The sequence below is a fragment of the Taudactylus pleione genome, unplaced genomic scaffold, assembly GCF_031769625.1.
Source record: "Taudactylus pleione unplaced genomic scaffold, aTauple2 ptg001573l, whole genome shotgun sequence".
NCBI lineage: Eukaryota > Metazoa > Chordata > Amphibia > Anura > Myobatrachidae > Taudactylus > Taudactylus pleione.
In genome coordinates this window covers 3,821,558-3,842,500 of record NW_028285970.1, presented here as the reverse complement: position 1 = coordinate 3,842,500, position 20,943 = coordinate 3,821,558, and the positions used below count along the sequence as shown (strand labels likewise).

At 40.1% G+C, this 20,943-nt stretch overlaps 1 protein-coding gene across 2 annotated transcripts in view; it reads left to right on the top strand.

Annotated features, from left to right (window-relative positions):
- CARNMT1 (carnosine N-methyltransferase 1) overlaps positions 1 to 20,714 on the top strand; it is a 54,087-nt gene extending 33,373 nt beyond the window's left edge. Inside the window, exons 5-9 of one of the 2 annotated variants that reach the window (XR_015875824.1) lie at positions 2,019 to 2,197; positions 9,385 to 9,498; positions 10,600 to 10,703; positions 18,267 to 18,922; positions 20,545 to 20,714. Coding sequence is in view for 1 of the 2 variants with exons in the window: in XM_088464048.1 (XP_088320174.1) it covers positions 2,019 to 2,197; positions 9,385 to 9,498; positions 10,600 to 10,703; positions 18,267 to 18,368 (499 nt within the window). In the remaining variant the exon portion in view is untranslated. Of the gene's footprint in view, positions 1 to 2,018; positions 2,198 to 9,384; positions 9,499 to 10,599; positions 10,704 to 18,266 lie in introns of both variants that reach the window. The other variant, XM_088464048.1, reaches the window with a different exon arrangement.
- Positions 20,715 to 20,943: the final 229 nt, after the last annotated feature.

The following is a 20,943-nucleotide window of genomic DNA, read 5'->3' as shown; positions in this document are numbered from 1 at the left end:
TCACCTTTGCGTAATTACATAAATCCACAAAACCGCTCCTGTTGGTGATACTTGAGGGCTGAAGTTGAGAACCCCTACTTTAGATTATGCAGCACATGTGGCTTAGTTGGTTTGGAACATCCCATAATAGCTGCCATGGAGAATTGAAGATGAAAACAACAAATTAGAATTGCGGATAATTCCATATCTTTGAAATACTGATCCCACCTTAAATATTGACCAGTAGTATATAATATTTATAAAGAAACTTTAATGTTGTCAAAGCACACAATTTGAAAGACTTAATAGCCCTGTTTTTAATAAAATAAATACATAAAATACCTAAAATTCATAAATAATTGATACACCAAGATGACTGAAAGAAAAAAAAGCAGGAATAGTATTAGGGACGTTTGTTATGCAATGTCCAGCAGTAGTTCAAGGTTAGCAGTCAAAGCATATATATCCGGCAGCCATGCAGTTAATAAGCATTAGTAGTGAAATAGCAGCATTTTATACAGCTGGCAGTGTTCATGCAATATCCCGTGTGCTTCAAGTAGTCTCAAAAAACACCTCATGTGTTGATCAGACACAGGAGTTGTTTAGTACATGCAATAATATGCGATATAGAGAGAGGAATTTTTTATTATTGGAGTTCCTTATTGTAATAAACACATGAGGTGGTTTTTGAGAATACGTGACCACTTGTAAAGTTACTGAAAGACACAGAGTAAGAGGAGGCTGCATTATATACCATAACAGGGGGTCTCTGCCTAAACTAGAAGGGAAGCTACTCATTATAATGGCTGCTATGAAGTATGTAGATGAAAAGTTAATGTATAATTCGCTGTTTCTCCCCTTTTGTTTCTGTCCCATTTTTGGCTCCTCAGCAGGGCAAACTTGTACTGGCACAGCTCCTATGTCTATACCACATGCACCTCTTCCCAGTCTATAGAATGTGAGGCCTCTGCACCACAGGGCTCCTTCTAGCCATATAATTACAGCAGCCAAACGGTTAATAAACGATGTGGCTGTCATTATATTATCATGATTCCATGGAGTAGATTTACTAAATCTTCTAAAAGTGAAAAGTGGTGGTGTTGCCCTTAGCAACCAATCAGATTATAGTTATTTTCTAGGATGTAATAGAGCGAAGATAGCTACAGTCTGTTTTGATTGGTTGCTATAAGCAACACTACCACTTTTAATTTTTAGAAGCTTTAGTCAATCTATCTCCATGTGCTGTAGTTCTGAAGCTGAAATGGACTGGGTGGTGCAATAGCTCTAAGCTGGCGTGGTTGGTGAGCCGAAAATAGGACGCATGGCGTCTGACAATGACCCTGCACTGCCAAAGTAGATAACCGCTCACTAAGGAGAGATGTAAATAAAAATATTTATAACCAATCTTTTAAAAATAGTGACATTGAGCTCCAGGCTCCATATTATTGTTCATCTGTGATCTGTTATATTTTGTTTGGATGTACAGAAATAGCTTATTCAGTCATACTAAACCACAGGTTCTCAAACTCGGTCCTCGGGACCCCAAATGGTGCATGTTTTGCAGGTCTCCTGACAGAATCACAAATGAAATTAGCTCCACCTGTGGATCTTTTAAAATGTGTCAGTGAGTAATGAACACACCTGTGCACCTGCTGGGTGACCTGGAAAACGTGACCTGTGTGGGGTACTGAGGACCGAGTTTGAGAACCACTGTACTAAACCAACAGTCATATCAGGAAATTAGGCCCCTACCATTCTGCTAGTTGGTGGGGGATTTACGATCTGTGTGAACATTGGACATGTTTAGCGAGGTTATTCACTTTTGAACAATTCCTCTAAATAGTGGCCGACGAAACATTGCTAATGAGACCCCTGATGTGATTGTGGAATAGTACTGTACTCCTAGCAGAAATGAATGATTTGTACCTACTGATATGTATTTTCTTTCTATAATCATAGCTTTGACATCAATATCTAAGTGGTATTTTAAGTTTGTACTAATAGTTTTCTATGAATTGTTTTCTTTTAATATTTTCCAGATGTACCCAAATTAATGCTTTTAAACTTTATCCTTGGATCCATCAGTTTAGCAACAACGTGAGATCTGTAGATCAAGTAAGACCTGTTTACTTTCCTGATGTCAATCCTCACGACCTCCCATCCAATGCAAATTTTTCCATGACTGCAGGAGACTTCCAGGAAATTTATTCAGAGACCAGTGAGTAAATAGGTTTTCAACAATTTGTCCAATCAATAAACAATGCAGGCCGTATAGTGTTACTCATTCCACCTTGTACAAAATGTGTTCTGCTCCTGTGTTTTTCCACTTATTGTCATACTTGCAGTAGTGGGCTGAGTTAATGGTTTTTATACATACAAATGCAGATATACAGTAAACGTGCATTCTCATTGGTCACTTTTATTATAAGGAACGTTGTTTCGTATATATGCCCAAATGAAAGACTGTCCAAAAAAAAATTATTTTTGAACCATAGTTTAAACTTGTTTACCTCACAGACCGTTTCTTCCTGGCCAGCTTACTTACAGCACTTTGTCCATTATCATGGTTTGGCGTTGCAACTATGGTGGTTGTGAGCCAGGTGATGGATGGTGTGTTTCATGCAATATGTATTGAGTCCCGGTATTTACAATCTTATAACAATGGATGTGGCTGATCTCATCAGATCTTGGAAGCTATACAGTGATTGGCCTGGTTAGTACTAGGAAGGGAGGCCACCTAAGAATACCAGGTGCTGTAAGTAAAATCTTCAGTTGTATATGCTGTTTACACCATTTCACCCATAAGCGCTACCACAACCATTGGCAATTGCACTATTCCTTAAGTGCTTTCATGTTTTTACCTCTTTTCCCCCAATTTTACTCAGTACGATGGCACTGTGCTTTTATTTAGTGCATTAGCACGGCTCTTGATACTTTGACATTTTTTCATATTGCAGATTTTTCTAGTTATGTTTTTCGCAGCAGTTTTTTATTTTTCTACTTTTGTTATGACCTAGGATTGTCCCGGTTTATGTTACCACACAGCCACATAGATTGTTTGTTTATATACACTTCTCCATGGCATTACTTACTAACATCTTGATATGTATATTATTCGATCCAACTACTTCATCCATTGGCTACATTTTATATTTACACATATACTATTGTTTCACATCTCTTCCTTTGTTTTTTATTCTTTATTTCTTTGTTTTCATTAGTTTGCCTTTTTTGGTTTCTGTTTATTGCTTTTTATTTGTGCCCTATTTTTTCTCATGTTGACTATTATTTGTATGTTTTGTGTAATGTCTCTTTATATGCAGGTTTATTTATGTCTCTATTGTTTTCACATGGTGGTCCAGCTGATTGCGCCCCCCATTGGCTGTGCACCGGGCCGAGGGGCACACAGCGCCCCTCCCCAAAATTCATGCCAGAATCTACACCGCATGCTCGATTTTCTGGGAAAATGGCGCCCGCGCCTACTTTGGTGGGGACATCTTTTCTGCGCATGTGCAGATCACTGGGAAAATGGCCGCCCCCATTTTCCCAGTGAGTGTTTGCTGCTCTACAGCGGCGGTCCGGCGCTGCGGAGCAGCACTTGGGGGATCGGCGGAGAGGTGAGTATAATTACCCATGGGTGAAGGGTGCGCGGTGTGGGCCCACCTGGACCCGGGGGCCCGTGTGCCCCGCACACCCTGCACCAATTATAGATACGCCCCATATATATATATTCTTGAATGTAGCAGGCATGGCGGCAGACCTGGATCCTAGAGGATCCAGTCCGTGCCAGCCATTCAACAGAGTTTGGCAGCTGTGCTAATTTCAAATATGGTGCCTCAGCGACATTTTTGAGTTTCAAGATGGCCGCCATGAGACAATCACGGCTTGCAACGTCATCACCCCGCCCCCTCGGCTGGCTTGTATAAGCCAGCACGAGGCAGCGGCTGGCAGTCTGTTGGCGAAGAAGAAGCGGGAATAGCTCCTGAAGAATAAAGACTCTGGAAGCCCCGGGGAGGTGGCGGCCATGAAAAAGAGCTTAAAGGCCACCCACCCCCAGGTAAAGATGCAATATAATAAACTCTTCTTGAAATATTAAACTGTATTGTGTTTATTTTTATATGTATTTTGCAAGTGAACTACAGGTACTAGTGGTCCCGTAATGCCCTGCATGCTGGTACTTGTGGTTCTCCAAGTAACAGCATGCGGGGGAGGCTTGCTGGGACCTGTAGTTCTACTGCAAAAGACCATATTTTTCTATTTTCACACAATCAACCCGGCACCCACCGCCCAGGGGTGCCAGGAATAGCCCCAGGCTATCAGTCCAGGACTGGGCTGCCCTGGAGAGGTGGACCCCTTTATTGGGGGGCCCACCTCCCCATGGATCACCAGCCTGGGCTGACTAGCGGTCAGGGGTAATGCTTTGGCTGGACCCAGTGAAAGGGTTCCCCTGGAAGGTGGCATTACTCACCTGCTAGAAAGGCTATGGTGCTGGTTATGGATAATACAGGGGACCTCTATGCTTTTTGTTCCCTGTAAAACCAGGACCGGCGCAGCTAAGCCCAGTGCTGGTTGTGCTAAATACAGGGGAAAACCTACGTCTTTTATCCCCTGTATTTTCACAACCAGGACCGGCTGTGAATAGCCTGGGGCTGGTTGTGCTTTTGGGGCGGGGCCACGCCATTTTCTTAGAAAAAATGAAAGGTGAACATTTGTTAATACAGATGCATAGACAGATCTCACTGATCCATCCATGCATCTGTGTCTTATTGATTTTTTTTTTTTTTCCTCCGATGCATGCCACAGAGATTGCACTGATCCATGCATGCAGTCAGCTATCTTTAGTTCTTGCACAATAGTTAATGTATCAAAATCTGCTGTTTAAGCACCATATTGTGTCCTGGAGTGACGAGGAGAGTTCAAGGGAAACCTTTCACGATATCACATTGTGAGCACATTGTTACGTGTGTAGGAAGCAGTTCACGTCTGGGACAATCAGCGCCAGTGAGACCCTCTGAACTCCGCTGCTGCCACTGCTCTGCACCTTCGCTGCTGCCCCGCTGCAGCCACAGCCCCGCACTCCTGCAGCCTGCCCCCGCAGCTGTCTCTCCCTCAGCACAGCCGAAACCTCTCCTGTGTGCTGTCCCCTTCACCACCAGCGCTAGTGTACCATTTTGTTGCTCTTCTCCCCTGCAGGTGGCCCATTTTGCTGCTCCTGTCCCTGATTTGTTAATAAATTATAAAAAAGCAATGAAATTCTATAGACGACAAACCATTAAGCCTTCTTAGATGTGATCTGAAACTTCACAAAACCTACTGAATTTCTGCCACTCAAGCTTAAAAAAAACAATTAAATCTTGATCATTAAGGCTGATGCCTTAGTGGATGTGTTCCTTGCGCAATACAGATATGGTATGCCATCACACCCTGTGGGTAACTGCAGATTCAGCACTGTCACTCTCAAAATGGTGGAGCTGCTAATTCACAGAATTGTGTGCTCATTGGCATACACACATGCAGTCTGTGCAACCTGAGGTCTGAGCAGTTATGTGGCACACACATCCCACTCAGTGCCCACAATCTTCCCATTCGTTCACCACAACAATCCCACTGGGTTCCAAAATCCTTCTCACTCCATACAATCCATCTCATTCAGAAAACACATTCAGCACCCTAATTTCTAAAACGATCATACTCTGTCTATACATGTACACTATCTTCGCCTTCACGCTGCTCTATCTTCCCCAATCCCTTCTGCTGTGTGGTCTCCCAACTGTGCTAGTCTGTATTCCCTCATCCTCACCAATCTGTCTTTCCCCATCTGCGCCACCCTGTCTTTCTGCATCTGTGCCACTCTGTGCTACATTAAGGCGTCAGCCTTAATGATCGGAATTCCATTGCTTTTTTAAGTTTGAGTGGCAGAAATTCTGTAGGTTTTGTGAAATTTCAGATCAGAAGAAGCCTTAATGAGACATGTGAAACCGTAAGGTTTTTTTTGTCTATGGTTCATATCTATAGATAGATTCCAATCTATCTAACTGCAAATAATCTAGACTTCATTATCTCATGACTGTTCCCAATTTTACACTAAAAAAAAAAAAAAAAAAGTTTAGTCACATTGTTTCTTTACGTCTAATTCTTAGCCCCTATATATTTATATATAAATCATTTTCTTTGCAAATTTTATTATGAAACAATTATATTTCTATATTTTTTCTGAATCTTATTACTCTTATTGTCCCAATACCTATCTTTAAATTTAAAGTATCCATAGAGTGTGTCTGGGTATTTATGTAAATAATACTGCGAATATGATATAAGCCATATTGGAGGACATCTACCTTAAATGTCTATATCACTTGAGACTATTAGACTGTAAATTCCTGGGGTACAGAGTGCTAATATATCATTATTGACCTTCTATTCAGTACATGGTCATTCATGTGACACTAAATAACAAATAATTGAAAGACCAATATTACATATGGTAATGCCACTGTCATACATCGTGAGAACTTGAGAATAGTTGCCCTTGCTGATTGGCATAAACAATTACCAGTTATGTTTATAACCAGATACACTCAGAACCCGGAAATGGACACTTTTTGGTGATAGGGTGATTAATAGAGGTATCAGCTAAACGGCTCTCTGGTTGGTGAATAAGCGGTACTTGTACGCAACTTGAGGAAGCAATCACAGTCCCGAATGTGAGCAGGTGATACGTGCATCATTCAGTCTATTTCCCTCAGGGAAATAGACTCCTCAAGCTACGCCCATCGTTACTACTAAACCGGGAGACTCGTGTCAAAAGGCGCCACCAGTGGCGTCATCCATTACACACCATCTTGTGGCCGGAGAGACTGGGAGGCTTCCCAGCAGGTCCCAGAGAACTGGGCAAGTCCCCAGTGTGACAAAAACTCCTGCGTGCTGGGTTTTACTAGGTGCTGTACCGGGTGTCACCACCCGGTATGACTCCTCCTGGATGTCGCAGATCCCCGTCTGCACAGACAGCACTACTATCTTGGCAGATCTATCTATACCCAGGTACCCTTTTAACACTAATACATTCTCTGCACTACTTCCTGCAATGCTTATAGCAACAGGGGTCGCGCTGGATCTCTAAGCAAAAGCATTTCTTTCTTCTCCTGGGGTGCCATCACATTGGAACACTCATCAGTCATCCACTGCTCTGCACATGGCATGAAAGCAGTTGTTCTGTGGTTATGTACCTGGTCCTTATTTTATCCATTTAACTATCCTTATGCTGGCCATACACTCTGCAATTATCGGGACGATCCGCCCGATATCGGCGGATCGCCGCGATAATTGCAGCGTGTATGCGGGCGACCGAGGGTTAAATATTGCTCGGTCGGGCATGCTGGATTGTCCAGCATGCCCGTCCGATGCGATATTTACCCGGGAAACTGTGTATGCAGTGTATGCCCAGCGCGGCCGACAGACAGACATTTCCTGTGTTCCTTCCTACGGAAGGAACAGGGAAATGTCTCCTCTCCCGGGGGTGGAGCGCGGATGTCGGGCTATACACTGTGAGATTTCTCTCACAGTGTATGCCGCGGACATCTGCGGCTGGCAGCCGGCCAGATAAAATGTCTGTCGGTCTGACAGACATTTTATCTGGCAGTGTATGCCCAGCATTAGCAGTGACGTCTGCTAAATATTTATAAATTTACAAACGCAATTATTTATCTGTTGCTGGATGTAGATCTGCTAACAGGATGTTGATGTGTTAGAAATTTACTGTGCCAAACACATCACTTTTTATTATTAGGGGATAATAAAGCCCCTGTACTAACAATACTTTCTCATCTACTACTAATTAGATTTTTTTTTTTAAATTAACAGCTGTAAATCCTAAGTGTGTGAACACACTAGACCAGTGTTGGCTAACCTTGACACTCCAGCTGTTGTGGAACTATATATCCCAGCATGCCCTGCCACAGTTTTAGCATGCCCTAATAGCAAAACTGTAGCAGTGCATGCTGGGTTATGTAGTTCCATAACAGCTGGAGTGTCAAGGTTAGCCAACACTGCACTAGACATTACTAATTTAATGATTACACTGTTTCTTATGTTAACTGCGCTCAGTTTCCTATGCGGGAACATCCTCTCCTTATATAACTCCAAGATTACACAAGATTAAAAACTATATATATTTGAGACACTCTATTATATTTTTGAATGTGTGCACAGGGTAAAAGTAAATGGTAAGGTGGTTGTCTCTCTTCAGATGTCTGTCCCAAGTGTACAACCCCTTCTGGCATCTGCTTTGCTCCTGCCGTGTTTATATGTGAGTAATCTATTAACCTTAGCCCATGTTTGTAATTCTTGCACATGGATGGCTCCTGATTCTCCTCCTTTTTAATCCTGTTTGTCCCTGGTTAATGTAACAGTTTCTCATGAATGCTTTATATATCAGAAGCGAAAGTACTCCCTAAAATTTGATAGAATATGCAGGATAGCCTCTGGCAGGAATCTGAATCTGGCAGGATACCCTCTGGCAGGAATCTGAATCTGGCAGGATACCCTCTGGCAGGAATCTGAAATACGCCCTTGAACCTCTTTATCTCCCCACAGTGACAGCCGGCAGATGACTATCGCTATGTATAATACTTTTGATGGTTATTTTTCTGTAACTGTTCAGTGCTGACACACTTATGGCCCTATGTTGACTATTGATCACTTATCATACTCTAATATAGATGTTATATTAGTTGTTATTGTGTCTTATGCTGCAAATTTTACCATATCGTGCTCGTAATTTCTGTAGTATCCCATAGCTTTTACTATGATCATTGATATATTTATGGTCTGTTTTTGATGATTTATTTTTATTTTGTAATGCAAAAGTTTCAATAAAAATGCTTGGTTTAAAATAACAAAAAGGAAATTTGCATTCCATAACTTGATATGGAATGACGCAATAGTTTAAGGTGATCTCCATAGGTTAATCAAAACATTTTTTATGTTTGTTTATTTTTTTTTTGCAGAAAGTAACGAAGTCCAACTTTGGGCTTCCATACCGATATGCATGTCTGATCTGGTAACGCTGATGATTCATGCGTAGAACCTTTTAGGACTCGCTGGCAAAGCAGTTATGATCCAGTCACCATCAGATAATTTGTATATTTCCTATTCTCCCCTCTCTTGCCCAGTGTTTTTTTTTTTTCTTTTTTTAAATAAACCCCATTTGGTGCCTCCCATTAATCTAACAATAGGAGTGACTTATTTTATATCTTATATTACATATATGTTCTTAACTTCTGACAAACCTACATTTTTGGTTTTGGGAACAATTTATATTTATTTAGTTTTTTATGTTAATGTATCTGAGTTGATGGAGCATATTAAGATGTTTCTTAAAATTCCTTTCACTTTTTCATCTTGCAGGTTCTTGGGACTGCATAGCAACAAGCTTCTTTATAGACACTGCACATAATATTCTTGACTATGTTGAGACAATCTGGAAAATACTGAAACCAGGTGGCCTGTGGATTAATTTAGGTAACTCCTTTACTTTTCAATTTTAACTAAAATATAAATATGAATAATTTAGTTTACTTCTATGAGCTTTAAAAACTACATGCAGAGAACCTAAGTATTTGTTTTTAAATTATACTCCATAGTGTACCATAGAAATGTTGATAGTTACTTCTTAACTCGGACAACCAAAACCTTTAGATTTAAAAGGTATATATTTAATTGAGATGTGCTAAACCTCTAAAAATATAGCTTGTGCAGTGTTTTGCAGCGCTGACACCTGATTTCCACATCATATAGAAGGCAGAGGAAGTGCATAAGTCCTTAATACCAATGACTGCACAATTTTATTGTACAGTCATGGGTATTACGGTCTTATGCACTTCCTCTGTTTCCTAACATTGTGTTCCATTAGGAACACGGTGTAAAAAAGACCTAATAAAATATTTGTCTACTGTACTGAACGGCAGGGACAAAGACAAAAAGAACCTTACTGCAGTGCACACCATGGGCGGTGGTTTGTGGTGGCCAGTCATATTATTATCTAGTGGCCACATTTGAAAATTACTATTCAATAATTTTTTTGTCATACTGACGGCCTCTTCAATTGGATTAAAGGACCTCTGCTAAATATAAGTCCCTATAGAGGTGGAAGCATTGTTGCAATGATTAAATATAGTGGGGGGTAGGTGTAGGGGATTCATTGTTTAATTGTGCTTTTTTTTTTTTTTTTTTTTGTGGGGGGGGGGGGGGGGATTTGTTTTTTCCTTATAAGATTCTGTATTTTTTAAATGTGAATGAATTTAAATATAGATCAGCATTCATCAGCTTCGGCAACTTTGGAGATTTGGTTTAAGAACAACTGGGAGGGCTCCATTTATAATTAGCTAATAGAGACAATGTATTTTGGGCCTTTTAGATCAAATATGCCAGGAGAGGCCTCAGTTGGCTGGTTTTCTGGCTTTTTTTGTTCAAAATGGAATCTCTACCAATACTTAACTGTGCTGTTTATTTAAGGCGGAAATATTCTGCTTTACTTTAAATTGACTACAGCAAGCAATTGAGTGTTCTAAAACAAAAATGTATGTGATCTGATTTTTATTTTATTTTTCCCCTCTTCTCAAGGACCTCTTCTGTATCACTTTGAAAACTTGGCAAATGAACTTTCTATAGAACTGAGCTATGAAGAGCTGAAAAATGTTATTGTACAATATGGATTTCTCATAGAGGTATATTAATGTTTTACATATTACTGTGTAAAAGAAACAAGTTGCTCAGATTTAAGCAAAAGGTGCAGCTATGAAATGAGGTAGTCCACTACAAGTACAAACATACATATAGCCATGGCCAAAAGTTTTGAAAATGACACAAGTATTGGTTTTCACAAAGTTTGCTGCTTCAGTGTTTCTAGACCTTTTTGTCAGATGTTACTATGGTATACTGAAGTAAAATTACAAGCATTTCATAAGTGTCAAAGGCTTTTATTGACAATTACATTAAGTTCATGCAAAGAGTCAATATTTGCAGTGTTGACCCTTCTTTTTCAAGACCTCTGCAACTCACCCTGGCATGCTGTCAATCAACTTCTGGACCACATACGGACGGCCGCCCATTCTTGCCTAATAAATGCTTTGAGTTTGTCAGAATTTGTGGGTTTTTGTTTGTCCACCCACCTCTTGAGGATTGACCACAAGTTCTCAATGGGATTAAGATCTGGGGAGTTTCCTGCCATGGAACAAAAATTTTGATGTTTTGTTCCCCCAGCCACTTAGTTATCACTTTTTCCTTGTGGCAAGGTGCACCATCTTGCTGGAAAATGCGTTGTTCGTCAGCAAACTGTTCTTGGATGGTTGGGAGAAGTTACTCTAGGAGGATGTTTTGATACAATTCTTTATTCAGGCTGTGTTCTTAGGCAAAATTGTGAGTGAGCCCACTCCCTTGGCTGAGAAGCAACCCCACTGAATAGTCTCCAGGATGCTTTACTGTTGTCATGACACAGGACTGATGGTAGCGCTCACCTTTCCTTCTCTGGACAAGCGTTTTTCCAGATGTCCCAAACAATCTGAAATGGGATTCATTAGAGAAAATAACTTTACCACAGTCCTCAGCAATCCAATCCCTGTACCTTTTGCAGAATATCAGTTTGTCCCTGATGTTTTTCCTGGTGAGAAGTGGCTTCTTTGCTGCCCTTCTTGACACCAGGCCATCCTCCAAAAGGCTTTACCTTACTGTGCGTTAAGATGCACTCACACCTGCCTGCTGCCATTCCTGAGCAAGCTCTGCACTGATGGTGCCCTGATCCCGCAGCTGAATCAACTTTAGGAGACGGTCCTGGCACTTGCTGGACGTTCCTCCCTGAAGCCTTCTTTACAACTATTGAACCTCTTTCCTTGAAGTTCTTGATGATCCGACAAATGTTTGATTTTAGATGCAATCTTAGTAGCAGCAATATCCTTGCCAGTGAAGCCCTTTTTGTGCAAAGCAATGATGACTGCACGTGTTTCCTTGCAGGTAACCATCGTTAACAGTGGGAGAACAATTATTTCACGCTCCATCTTCCTTTTAAAGCTTCCAGTCTGTTATTCTAACTCAAGCAGCATGACAGAGTGATCTCCAGCCTTGTCCTCGTCAACACACCTGTGTTAACGAGAGAATCACTGACATGTCAGCTGGTCCTATTGTGGCATGGCTGAAATGCAGTGGAAATGGGTTTTTTCGTAGGATTAAGTTCATTGTCATGGCACAGAGGGACTTTGCTATTAATTGTAATTCATCTGATCACTCTTCATGACATTCTGGAGTATATGCAAATTGCCATCATAAAAACTGAAGAAGCAGCAGAATTTTTGTAAACCAATACTTGTCATTCTCAAAACTTTTGGCCATGACTGTATATAGCCTTCAGGCTACTCAAGATGTCTGACAAAATCACACTGCCGGGGCCAGTGAAGTTAAACCCAAGGAAGCAGCCACTGGCTTCGGCTTGTCCAGAAAAGGGGGCCGACACCACCACCATTTTGTGGAATGTTCCCCGTCACCACCCCCCAAACGCAAGCAGCATGTCAATCATGCTGTGGCTTTTGGGGCACTGCGACCGTCATCACAGGACTAGATCTGGGCTCCTGCACATGCGCAGGTCATTTAAGCATTGGATGTTTATGTAAATCTATGAATTGGGGCCCATAGTTTTCCCACTCCCAGCCATCTCATGTTTGGGTGATAATCCTTCAGTCTTGTGTCCTCTTATGCTCTTTAAACTGGAGCTGGGGAAATGGTAAGTGAGATATCAGGCACTATAAGATTTCCATTACTAGATGTAAGGCAGCTTATTGTTGATGCATTGCACAAACCATGGATTAGGGAGTAAGTTGACAATTTAGGAGAGAGGGTTTTAATATAGAATTACAGTTTAGGTTTACAAATTCTTTATCATAGAAAAAAAGGAAAATGCAGGTGCACACTCTAAGCACTAAGAATACTGACAATCAGAACCATTATAATCTCTTCAAATTAACATAGAGTGCAAATGAAGTTCTTAGCATGTGTTTGGCCAAAAATGCATGCCCACCTACCACTCATGAGTGATACGTAGCAGTTAAAGTGTTAAGAAGTGATACTTTAATGCAGAGATGGGGAACCTTAGGCCCGCGGGCTGTATAAGGCCCTCGGAATCATTTGGTCTGGCCCTCTGAGCTTTTTTCTGCTAGCCTCATCTGGCTAGCAGGGTGCCTAGAATGGCATCCTGCAGCCAGAATCTATGCAGCAGTGCTGACTGGAGCGTCCTTAAGACACCTCAGACTGTCACACTGCTGCCCTTACAGCTCCCGCTCCGGGCATTGTTGTAATCATCGGCGATTGTGGCCTGCCCTGTGTAACATCACGCGGAGGGGGCGTGGGCTGCACCCGGCCCGCGAATAATGTAATATATATCAAAATGGCCCTCTGCAGAAAAAAGGTTCCCCACCCCTGCTTTAGTGAGAAGTTACATTAGTAACAAATAGCAATGTAGCACCTTTTATTATGTTTAGTATTAGAGTATGCAGCCCTCCACATAATGATTCATCATGCAAGACAATGATCTTAAATTTGATGGCTGTAGAGATTAAGTAATAAACGGGGAGATGTACTAAGCCTTGGAGAGTGATAAAGTGGATATAGTTTGAGAACCAACCAAACTGCTCCTAACTGCCATGTTACAGGCTGTGTTTAAAAAATGACAGACAGGAGCAGATTGGTTAATAGTTTATCTCCATCCACTTTATCTCTCTCCAAGGCTTAGTACATTTGCCACATAATGAGTTAAGTAATAAAGGCCGTAAGCTGTTGGTTATTCCAGGGAATTTCTGTGAACATTTTCAAACATCTCCTGGTGAAGGCTTCTATACCAGTTTCTCACACACTGGTGCTTTCCTGGTGACTACTTTACATGTGGTCTAAGGAGCATTCACCACTCCGGTATTGCAGCCTAGCTGGCAATGCAAATATAAAGCCAATAAAATTGTACGTGACCCCTCTGTCACCTCTTCCCACAGTGCTGACCAATATATAATTTGCCTCTTTCGCTGCTCTCTTGTCCTCACCTCTCTCTATCATTGGCTGTCCATAACCTCCGAATGCAGTTCAGACTCCCCGCCGTCGCATTTCATTTCCCTACTACATCTCCAACCTTATTTATGTCCACACCACCTTTAACACTCTCCGATCCCCCATCACCTCACCTACACTCTGGTCACTTCCGCTCAATCCCACATCCAAGGTTTCTCCCATGCTGTCCCACTGCTCTGGAACACCATATCAGATTCTCTACCAGCATCCACAGCTTCACTACACCTCTTCATAAAAGCATTATTAGCCCTTTCAACTTGTTACTTAGCCCATCTGTCCACCCTCCACCTACTGTCCATTCCAGTTCACCCTCCTGCATACACCCCTTCCTTGTATAATGCAAGCACTCACCCTCACTCTCTCTTACTAGCTCTATCCCTGCCAGCAGCGCGCCTCTGCTCTCCTTTGCCTGTCTCCCATCTGTGACTGATACTGTCTGCTCACCAACTTGCTTGAGCACAGGTTCAACGAGTGCTGATTTACAGATATGTCCACATCTATCCTCTGTGCGATACAAGTCGCATTACACACAACTCTGTAGCGCCAAGCGTCTTTCTACTGCAGGCATATCGGCATAGGAAATGCTACATTACAGTGTCAATGATTGTAACACTATAACATACCGGCTCTCATGCAGTTGCATTTAAAGGTAAAATTTTGCACTAAAAGACGCTCGGCGCTACCTTGTAATGCCACAGCATGGCATGACGACTAGAAGGGCTGTTTAACGCGCAAGGAGGTTAGATGTATGTGGACACATCTGTAATATATACTACCCGTACCACCCCCTTCCCTGCACATTTGCACTACTTGGTCCACCTATACATTAACGGGGTCTCTGCACCCATTAACAGGCAATTTATAGGGGATTTCTCTTTGGTCAGATCAGACCCAAAAATAAATCCCTTTTAAGTGCAGCCTCTGGGCCTTCTGGACTAATTGAATAGCCTCTGGGGATTAATTACTTTGCAGTAATTAGGGGGGAATTGAATTCCCCCCCTAAGAATTAACAGCGACCATTACAATACTAATAAGTAACAAGCAAAAAGGATAAAAGCGCTCAATTCCCAATACTAATAATATTAACAAGGACAATAACAATAATAAAAACCCTAAACTATAGCTGTTGTCCAAGTATAGGTATATGCTCTAACACCTATATATAAAAAGAAATAGCAAAGGATAGACAGCGCTCACAGATAGGAACAATTTAATACATATAATTAAAATATTACATAAATACCATGACAAAATAAAAAAATCAATAAATACAAAATAAAAAAAACAAGATAAAAAAAAACGTCCGGTCAATGAAAAAATAAATAAATTCCTTCAATTGAGAGTGTAATATGGATGAGGCTTCAATGATGGCTACAACGTAGCTTGTGTTAGTAATCAGGCACAGTTTGGCACATGGTGATTGTTTAGTTGGTTAGTGAAGCATAAACAGCAGTTATATAGCTTAAATCAACTATTTGTCTTAGTCATATAACAAATCATCACTCATCCGAGCAACCATATATACTTTATATTTTATAGCAGAGCTCCAGCAAGTGAACAAATGGATGGTTTGGATATAGATCCTATTAGATGTGCGGTTATTTGTTAGTAGCAGCAAGCATGATTAATGCCAAGAAATACTTCAGACAGCGTTGTAGTAGGACTTATTTAGCCATATACATCACAGGTTTAAATCCACCTCTGTGGAAGTTTTAGGACCAGCCAAATCCAATCCTCAGCTCAAGAAAACGAGCTTGTACTCACAGTTCACCGTTCTCCCGGGAGATGCAAAAAATCTATCTATATTTAAACCAGCTAGTTGTATGATCAAGTGCAGTGTGATCAGATGCAGTCTTTCACTTTACGCGTTTCTCCGCCTCCTTAACGCTCAGCGGCTTCCTCAGAAGTGTATCTGCACTGTCTTACTCACCCGGTTTTTATCACGGGGAGCGGCGCTATGCGCATGCGTCCTGGGTCTCAATCCAAGACTCGTTATGGAAAGAAGTCACATGACATTTTGAAATAGCTTTATGCATATCCTCCACCCGGTTTTTATCAAGGGGAATGGCGCTGTGCTCATGCGTCCTGGGTCTCAATCCAAGATTCGTTATGGGAAGAAGCCACATGACCATTTCAGATAGCTTTATGCAAATCTTCCACCCGGACATCCTTGGCATGTTAAAATACATATGGGCTTTTTTATTATTACATATTTCTCAATAGAACTTTGTCAAATAGCACTTAGGTCTTAGGAAACTCTGAATATTAATAATAAACATTAATTGAAAACACATACATATATATAAAAAAATGAAAAATATAAATATATACACACATAGATAGAGACATATGTGTATAATATATAGATCGCAGCTACATATATGAATATACGATGTAAGAGGAATAAGTAACGAAATATAAAAAATGTATATATATAAATAAATAATAAACTAAAAAAATATTTTTTTATACAATGACCTATTTAAGAAAGGGAAAATTTACAATTCATATAATACAACCACAGTAAATAATAATCAATAGTCCGCAAAAACTATTATATAATCACCTACTCTATATAATCATTATTAAACATATAACCAATAGCAATAATATACCTGTCATATTGATCTGCATATAGATCTCGACATAATAAATCTATATCAAACTAATACATTCTATACGTATAATAAAAAGGGGGAGAAAAAAAGAAAAAAAAAAGGGGGAGGAGAAAAAGATATCCCACAGAAATTGGGGGGAAGGGAGGGAAATAGAAGACAATAGATAGAGAGAGATTTTAAGTCTCTATCAAATTATGTTTACATAAAAATATAAAGAAAAATGCAAACAACACAGTTATTTGTGCAAGCAATATTTTTTTAGTTTATTATTTATATATACACATTTTTTGACAAAGCTCTATTGAGAAATATGTAATAATAAAAAAGCCCATATGTATTTTAACATGCCAATGATGTCCGGGTGGAAGATTTGCATAAAGCTATCTGAAATGGTCATGTGGCTTCTTCCCATAACGAATCTTGGATTGAGACCCAGGACGCATGCGCACAGCGCCATTCCCCATGATAAAAACCGGGTGGAGGATATGCATAAAGCTATTTCAAAATGTCATGTGACTTCTTTCCATAACGAGTCTTGGATTGAGACCCAGGACGCATGCGCATAGCGCCGCTCCCCGTGATAAAAACCGGGTGAGTAAGACAGTGCAGATACACTTCTGAGGAAGCCGCTGAGCGTTAAGGAGGCGGAGAAACGCGTAAAGTGAAAGACTGCATCTGATCACACTGCACTTGATCATACAACTAGCTGGTTTAAATATAGATAGATTTTTTGCATCTCCCGGGAGAACGGTGAACTGTGAGTACAAGCTCGTTTTCTTGAGCTGAGGATTGGATTTGGCTGGTCCTAAAACTTCCACAGAGGTGGATTTAAACCTGTGATGTATATGGCTAAATAAGTCCTACTACAACGCTGTCTGAAGTATTTCTTGGCATTAATCATGCTTGCTGCTACTAACAAATAACCGCACATCTAATAGGATCTATATCCAAACCATCCATTTGTTCACTTGCTGGAGCTCTGCTATAAGATATAAAGTATATATGGTTGCTCAGATGAGTGATGATTTGTTATATGACTAAGACGAATAGTTGATTTAAGCTATATAACTGCTGTTTATGCTTCACTAACCAACTAAACAATCACCATGTGCCAAACTGTGCCTGATTACTAACACAAGCTACGTTGTAGCCATCATTGAAGCCTCATCCATATTACACTCTCAATTGAAGGAATTTATTTATTTTTTCATTGACCGGACGTTTTTTTTTTATCTTGTTTTTTTGATTTTGTATTTATTGATTTTTTTATTTTGTAATGGATATTTATGTAATATTTTAATTATATGTATTAAATTGTTCCTATCTGTGAGCGCTGTCTATCCTTTGCTATTACTAATAAGTAAGACTAATAAGTCTGTTGTGGCAAATGGTTAGTAAGAGATGGGAATTCCGATTTCTAATTGAATAATAAACCAATGCCTGATATACTATGTGCTTAGCTATAGATGGGAATTGCAAATATCTGTGTATTATTTAACAATCCAATATCTGTAAATGAGTTCCTGGTATCATTATGACATTGAACTAACAATTGCTTTCCCTTTACAGGCTGAGAGAGAAACTGTGACCACTACATACACTGTGAATAGTTTATCAATGATGAAATACTACTACGATTGTATATTCTTTGTGGCTCGCAAACCGGAATAGTGCTTGATCTTCAAAGCTTATAAACTACAGAAGACAAGGAGAAGAACAACCAGAAATGGGCTTGGCAGATAGTCATAAACTAAACATGAAACAATGGTGCCTTTTTTTCAATAGGCGATTACGCTTTTCGAACAAATTATTTATTTCCAGAGAGTTATGCCAACACTATTGAATAAACACCAGTCTACCTTTGTAAAGCAAATTAATGATTTTAAACGAGTTAGCTTTTCATATGAATATATGAATTTCATCAAATGCAACATTTTTATAAGTTTTTTTTCCAACGCTTTTGAATTTGGACTGTATGTGGTTTGTTTTTGTCCCCCTCTGCCTGAGATTGTGATCTAGTGTAATCCGCTTGTTAACCTTTGTTTAAGAGTGGACTTGTCAGGAGGTTGGCATAAGGAATTTTTTTGAAGTTCTGGTACAAGCAAAGCATGACAAAAAGATGCAATATGTTTATATGGTTTAATCCATGGACTGCTGGTGGACAGACAAAACATAATGTCCGCTCTGTTTTGCAGAACGGTTCCTGGATGACTGGAGCGTGACAGGTAAGGAAAATGAAATGTATCTGTTTTATTTTGTATGCAGATTTGAAAGACCATTTCCATTTTAAACGGAAGAAGTAAAAATATCCCTCTTCATTTTTATTTACCTCAATGCTTTTGCAGCTCAGAACAAAATCGTTGAAAGTTTTATATGTAACCGGATTTGTATATAGTATATACTTTTATTTCAGTGTTTCCCAAACTCATTGATCTGGGAGCACTAGCAGTGCATGGTTTCCATTTTTCTTAGTTGGTGCACAGGTGTATTCATTACTGGCTGACACATTTTAAAAGACACCACATTTTCTGTGAGTAGACCTGGAAAACATGCACTGTTTGTGCTCCCTAAACTCTGTCCTCAGGACTCCAAACAGTGCATGTTTTCCAGGTTTCCTCACAGAATCACAGTGAAATATTAGCTCTACCTGTGGCTCTTTTAAAAGGTCAGTGAGTAATGACTACTGCTGTGCATCTGCTTGGTTCCTGGAAAACATGAACTGTTCGTTCCCCTGAGGACCGTGTTTAAGAACCTACTTTATTTCAGGTTGGTGTTATAATTGAGTTCTGTTGAAAGTAAGAGCCTTTTCAAAATCTTCTGGTATGTACTAGCCAAAATTAGTAACTTGTGTCTGAGTGTTATGCACGCACATGGAGAGAATTGTTTCATGCTAGCATATATCCTAAATGTCATCCCTGATCGGGTTCCTTGCATTCTGAAGAAGTTACACCCAAACTACACAGAACACATATTATTCATTAATTTTAATGTAAATGTGTTCATGTGTGATTTTTAAATTGACTATACATATAAATGAATGATCTCCATGACCCTATCCATGTCTGCGTGTTCATTAGAAGGACCTGCAGTTTTCTAGTGGGTCTAGGCTAGTTACCAGCTGACAAACATGAGATCATGCTTTTACACAAGATTAGCTGGTATGACAGTGAAACGCATTGGTTCCTAGACCTCACACCCAATTGCACTTAGTGCAGACAGACACAAACAGATGCTACTATTTTCCACCCATTCTATTAACTTGCATTTTACTGTAAGCTAGGAGTATCCTCCATTGACCACTCCTTCACCTCAAGTGCTGGTCTCACAGCATATCAAAAATTGCATTTGACATGGGGTGTCATAGGTGTTTTATTGTTTTCGGTTAAGTAACCACCCTTAAAGCACATGTGAGGGATCTGTTTTTGTTTTTACTATTAGACAAATTTGGAAGGGTTTGACATTTTATTAATTCTGCCGTGATCATGAGAAGTCTTTAATAAGCTTTTCTAATTGGAGTTTTGTTCATGTCTTTAATGTTATGGGTTAATGTATGAAGCCATTACAGCAGCAGTTGGATAATAGTCTGCTTCACACATAATCCTGTGGACCGGATGCTGGCTTCTCAGTCTTAGGACTGTAGAGTTCTCTGCCAACACAGCATCCTATAGTTTTACACAAGTCCTTGCTTTCTGCATAGCCATACACTACATGTAGATAAATGCTAGTTAAGGGCTTGAGATGAGATACTTGATATCATTATATGGAAAATTGGTCTCTACCATGTTACATTTGTTTGTTACATGCTTATAAGTTTTACAAGTTGATAGTGATACACAATTATTCTTAGGTGTTCCCACCTGATGTTCTCCCGTGGTCGTGGACTTACAGCACAGAAATGTTTTTAGATTTCTGGCACAAGAATATAGCCCAATACTTTGATACAATATTTGTTGGTTGCTGTAGCCTGATTTCTTATTGTACTCTGACTCTGTAAATTAAAGAAATGTGGACTTTTTATTTTGCTGCTGTGAACTGTATTTATTTGAAAAATGGTAAGTAAGACACTGCGGACTGCAGGTAAAAAGAGGAGACAGGACCTGTAGAGGAAATTATATCATTTTGTTAGCATATGGGTTTAACACTAGTCAGAATACCGGCGCCGGAATCCCGAAGGGAAGTACTGAGTTTAGGGGGAGGGTTAGGCACTAAGGGTGGTGGGTTAGGCTTAGGGTGTTGGGAGGGGGAA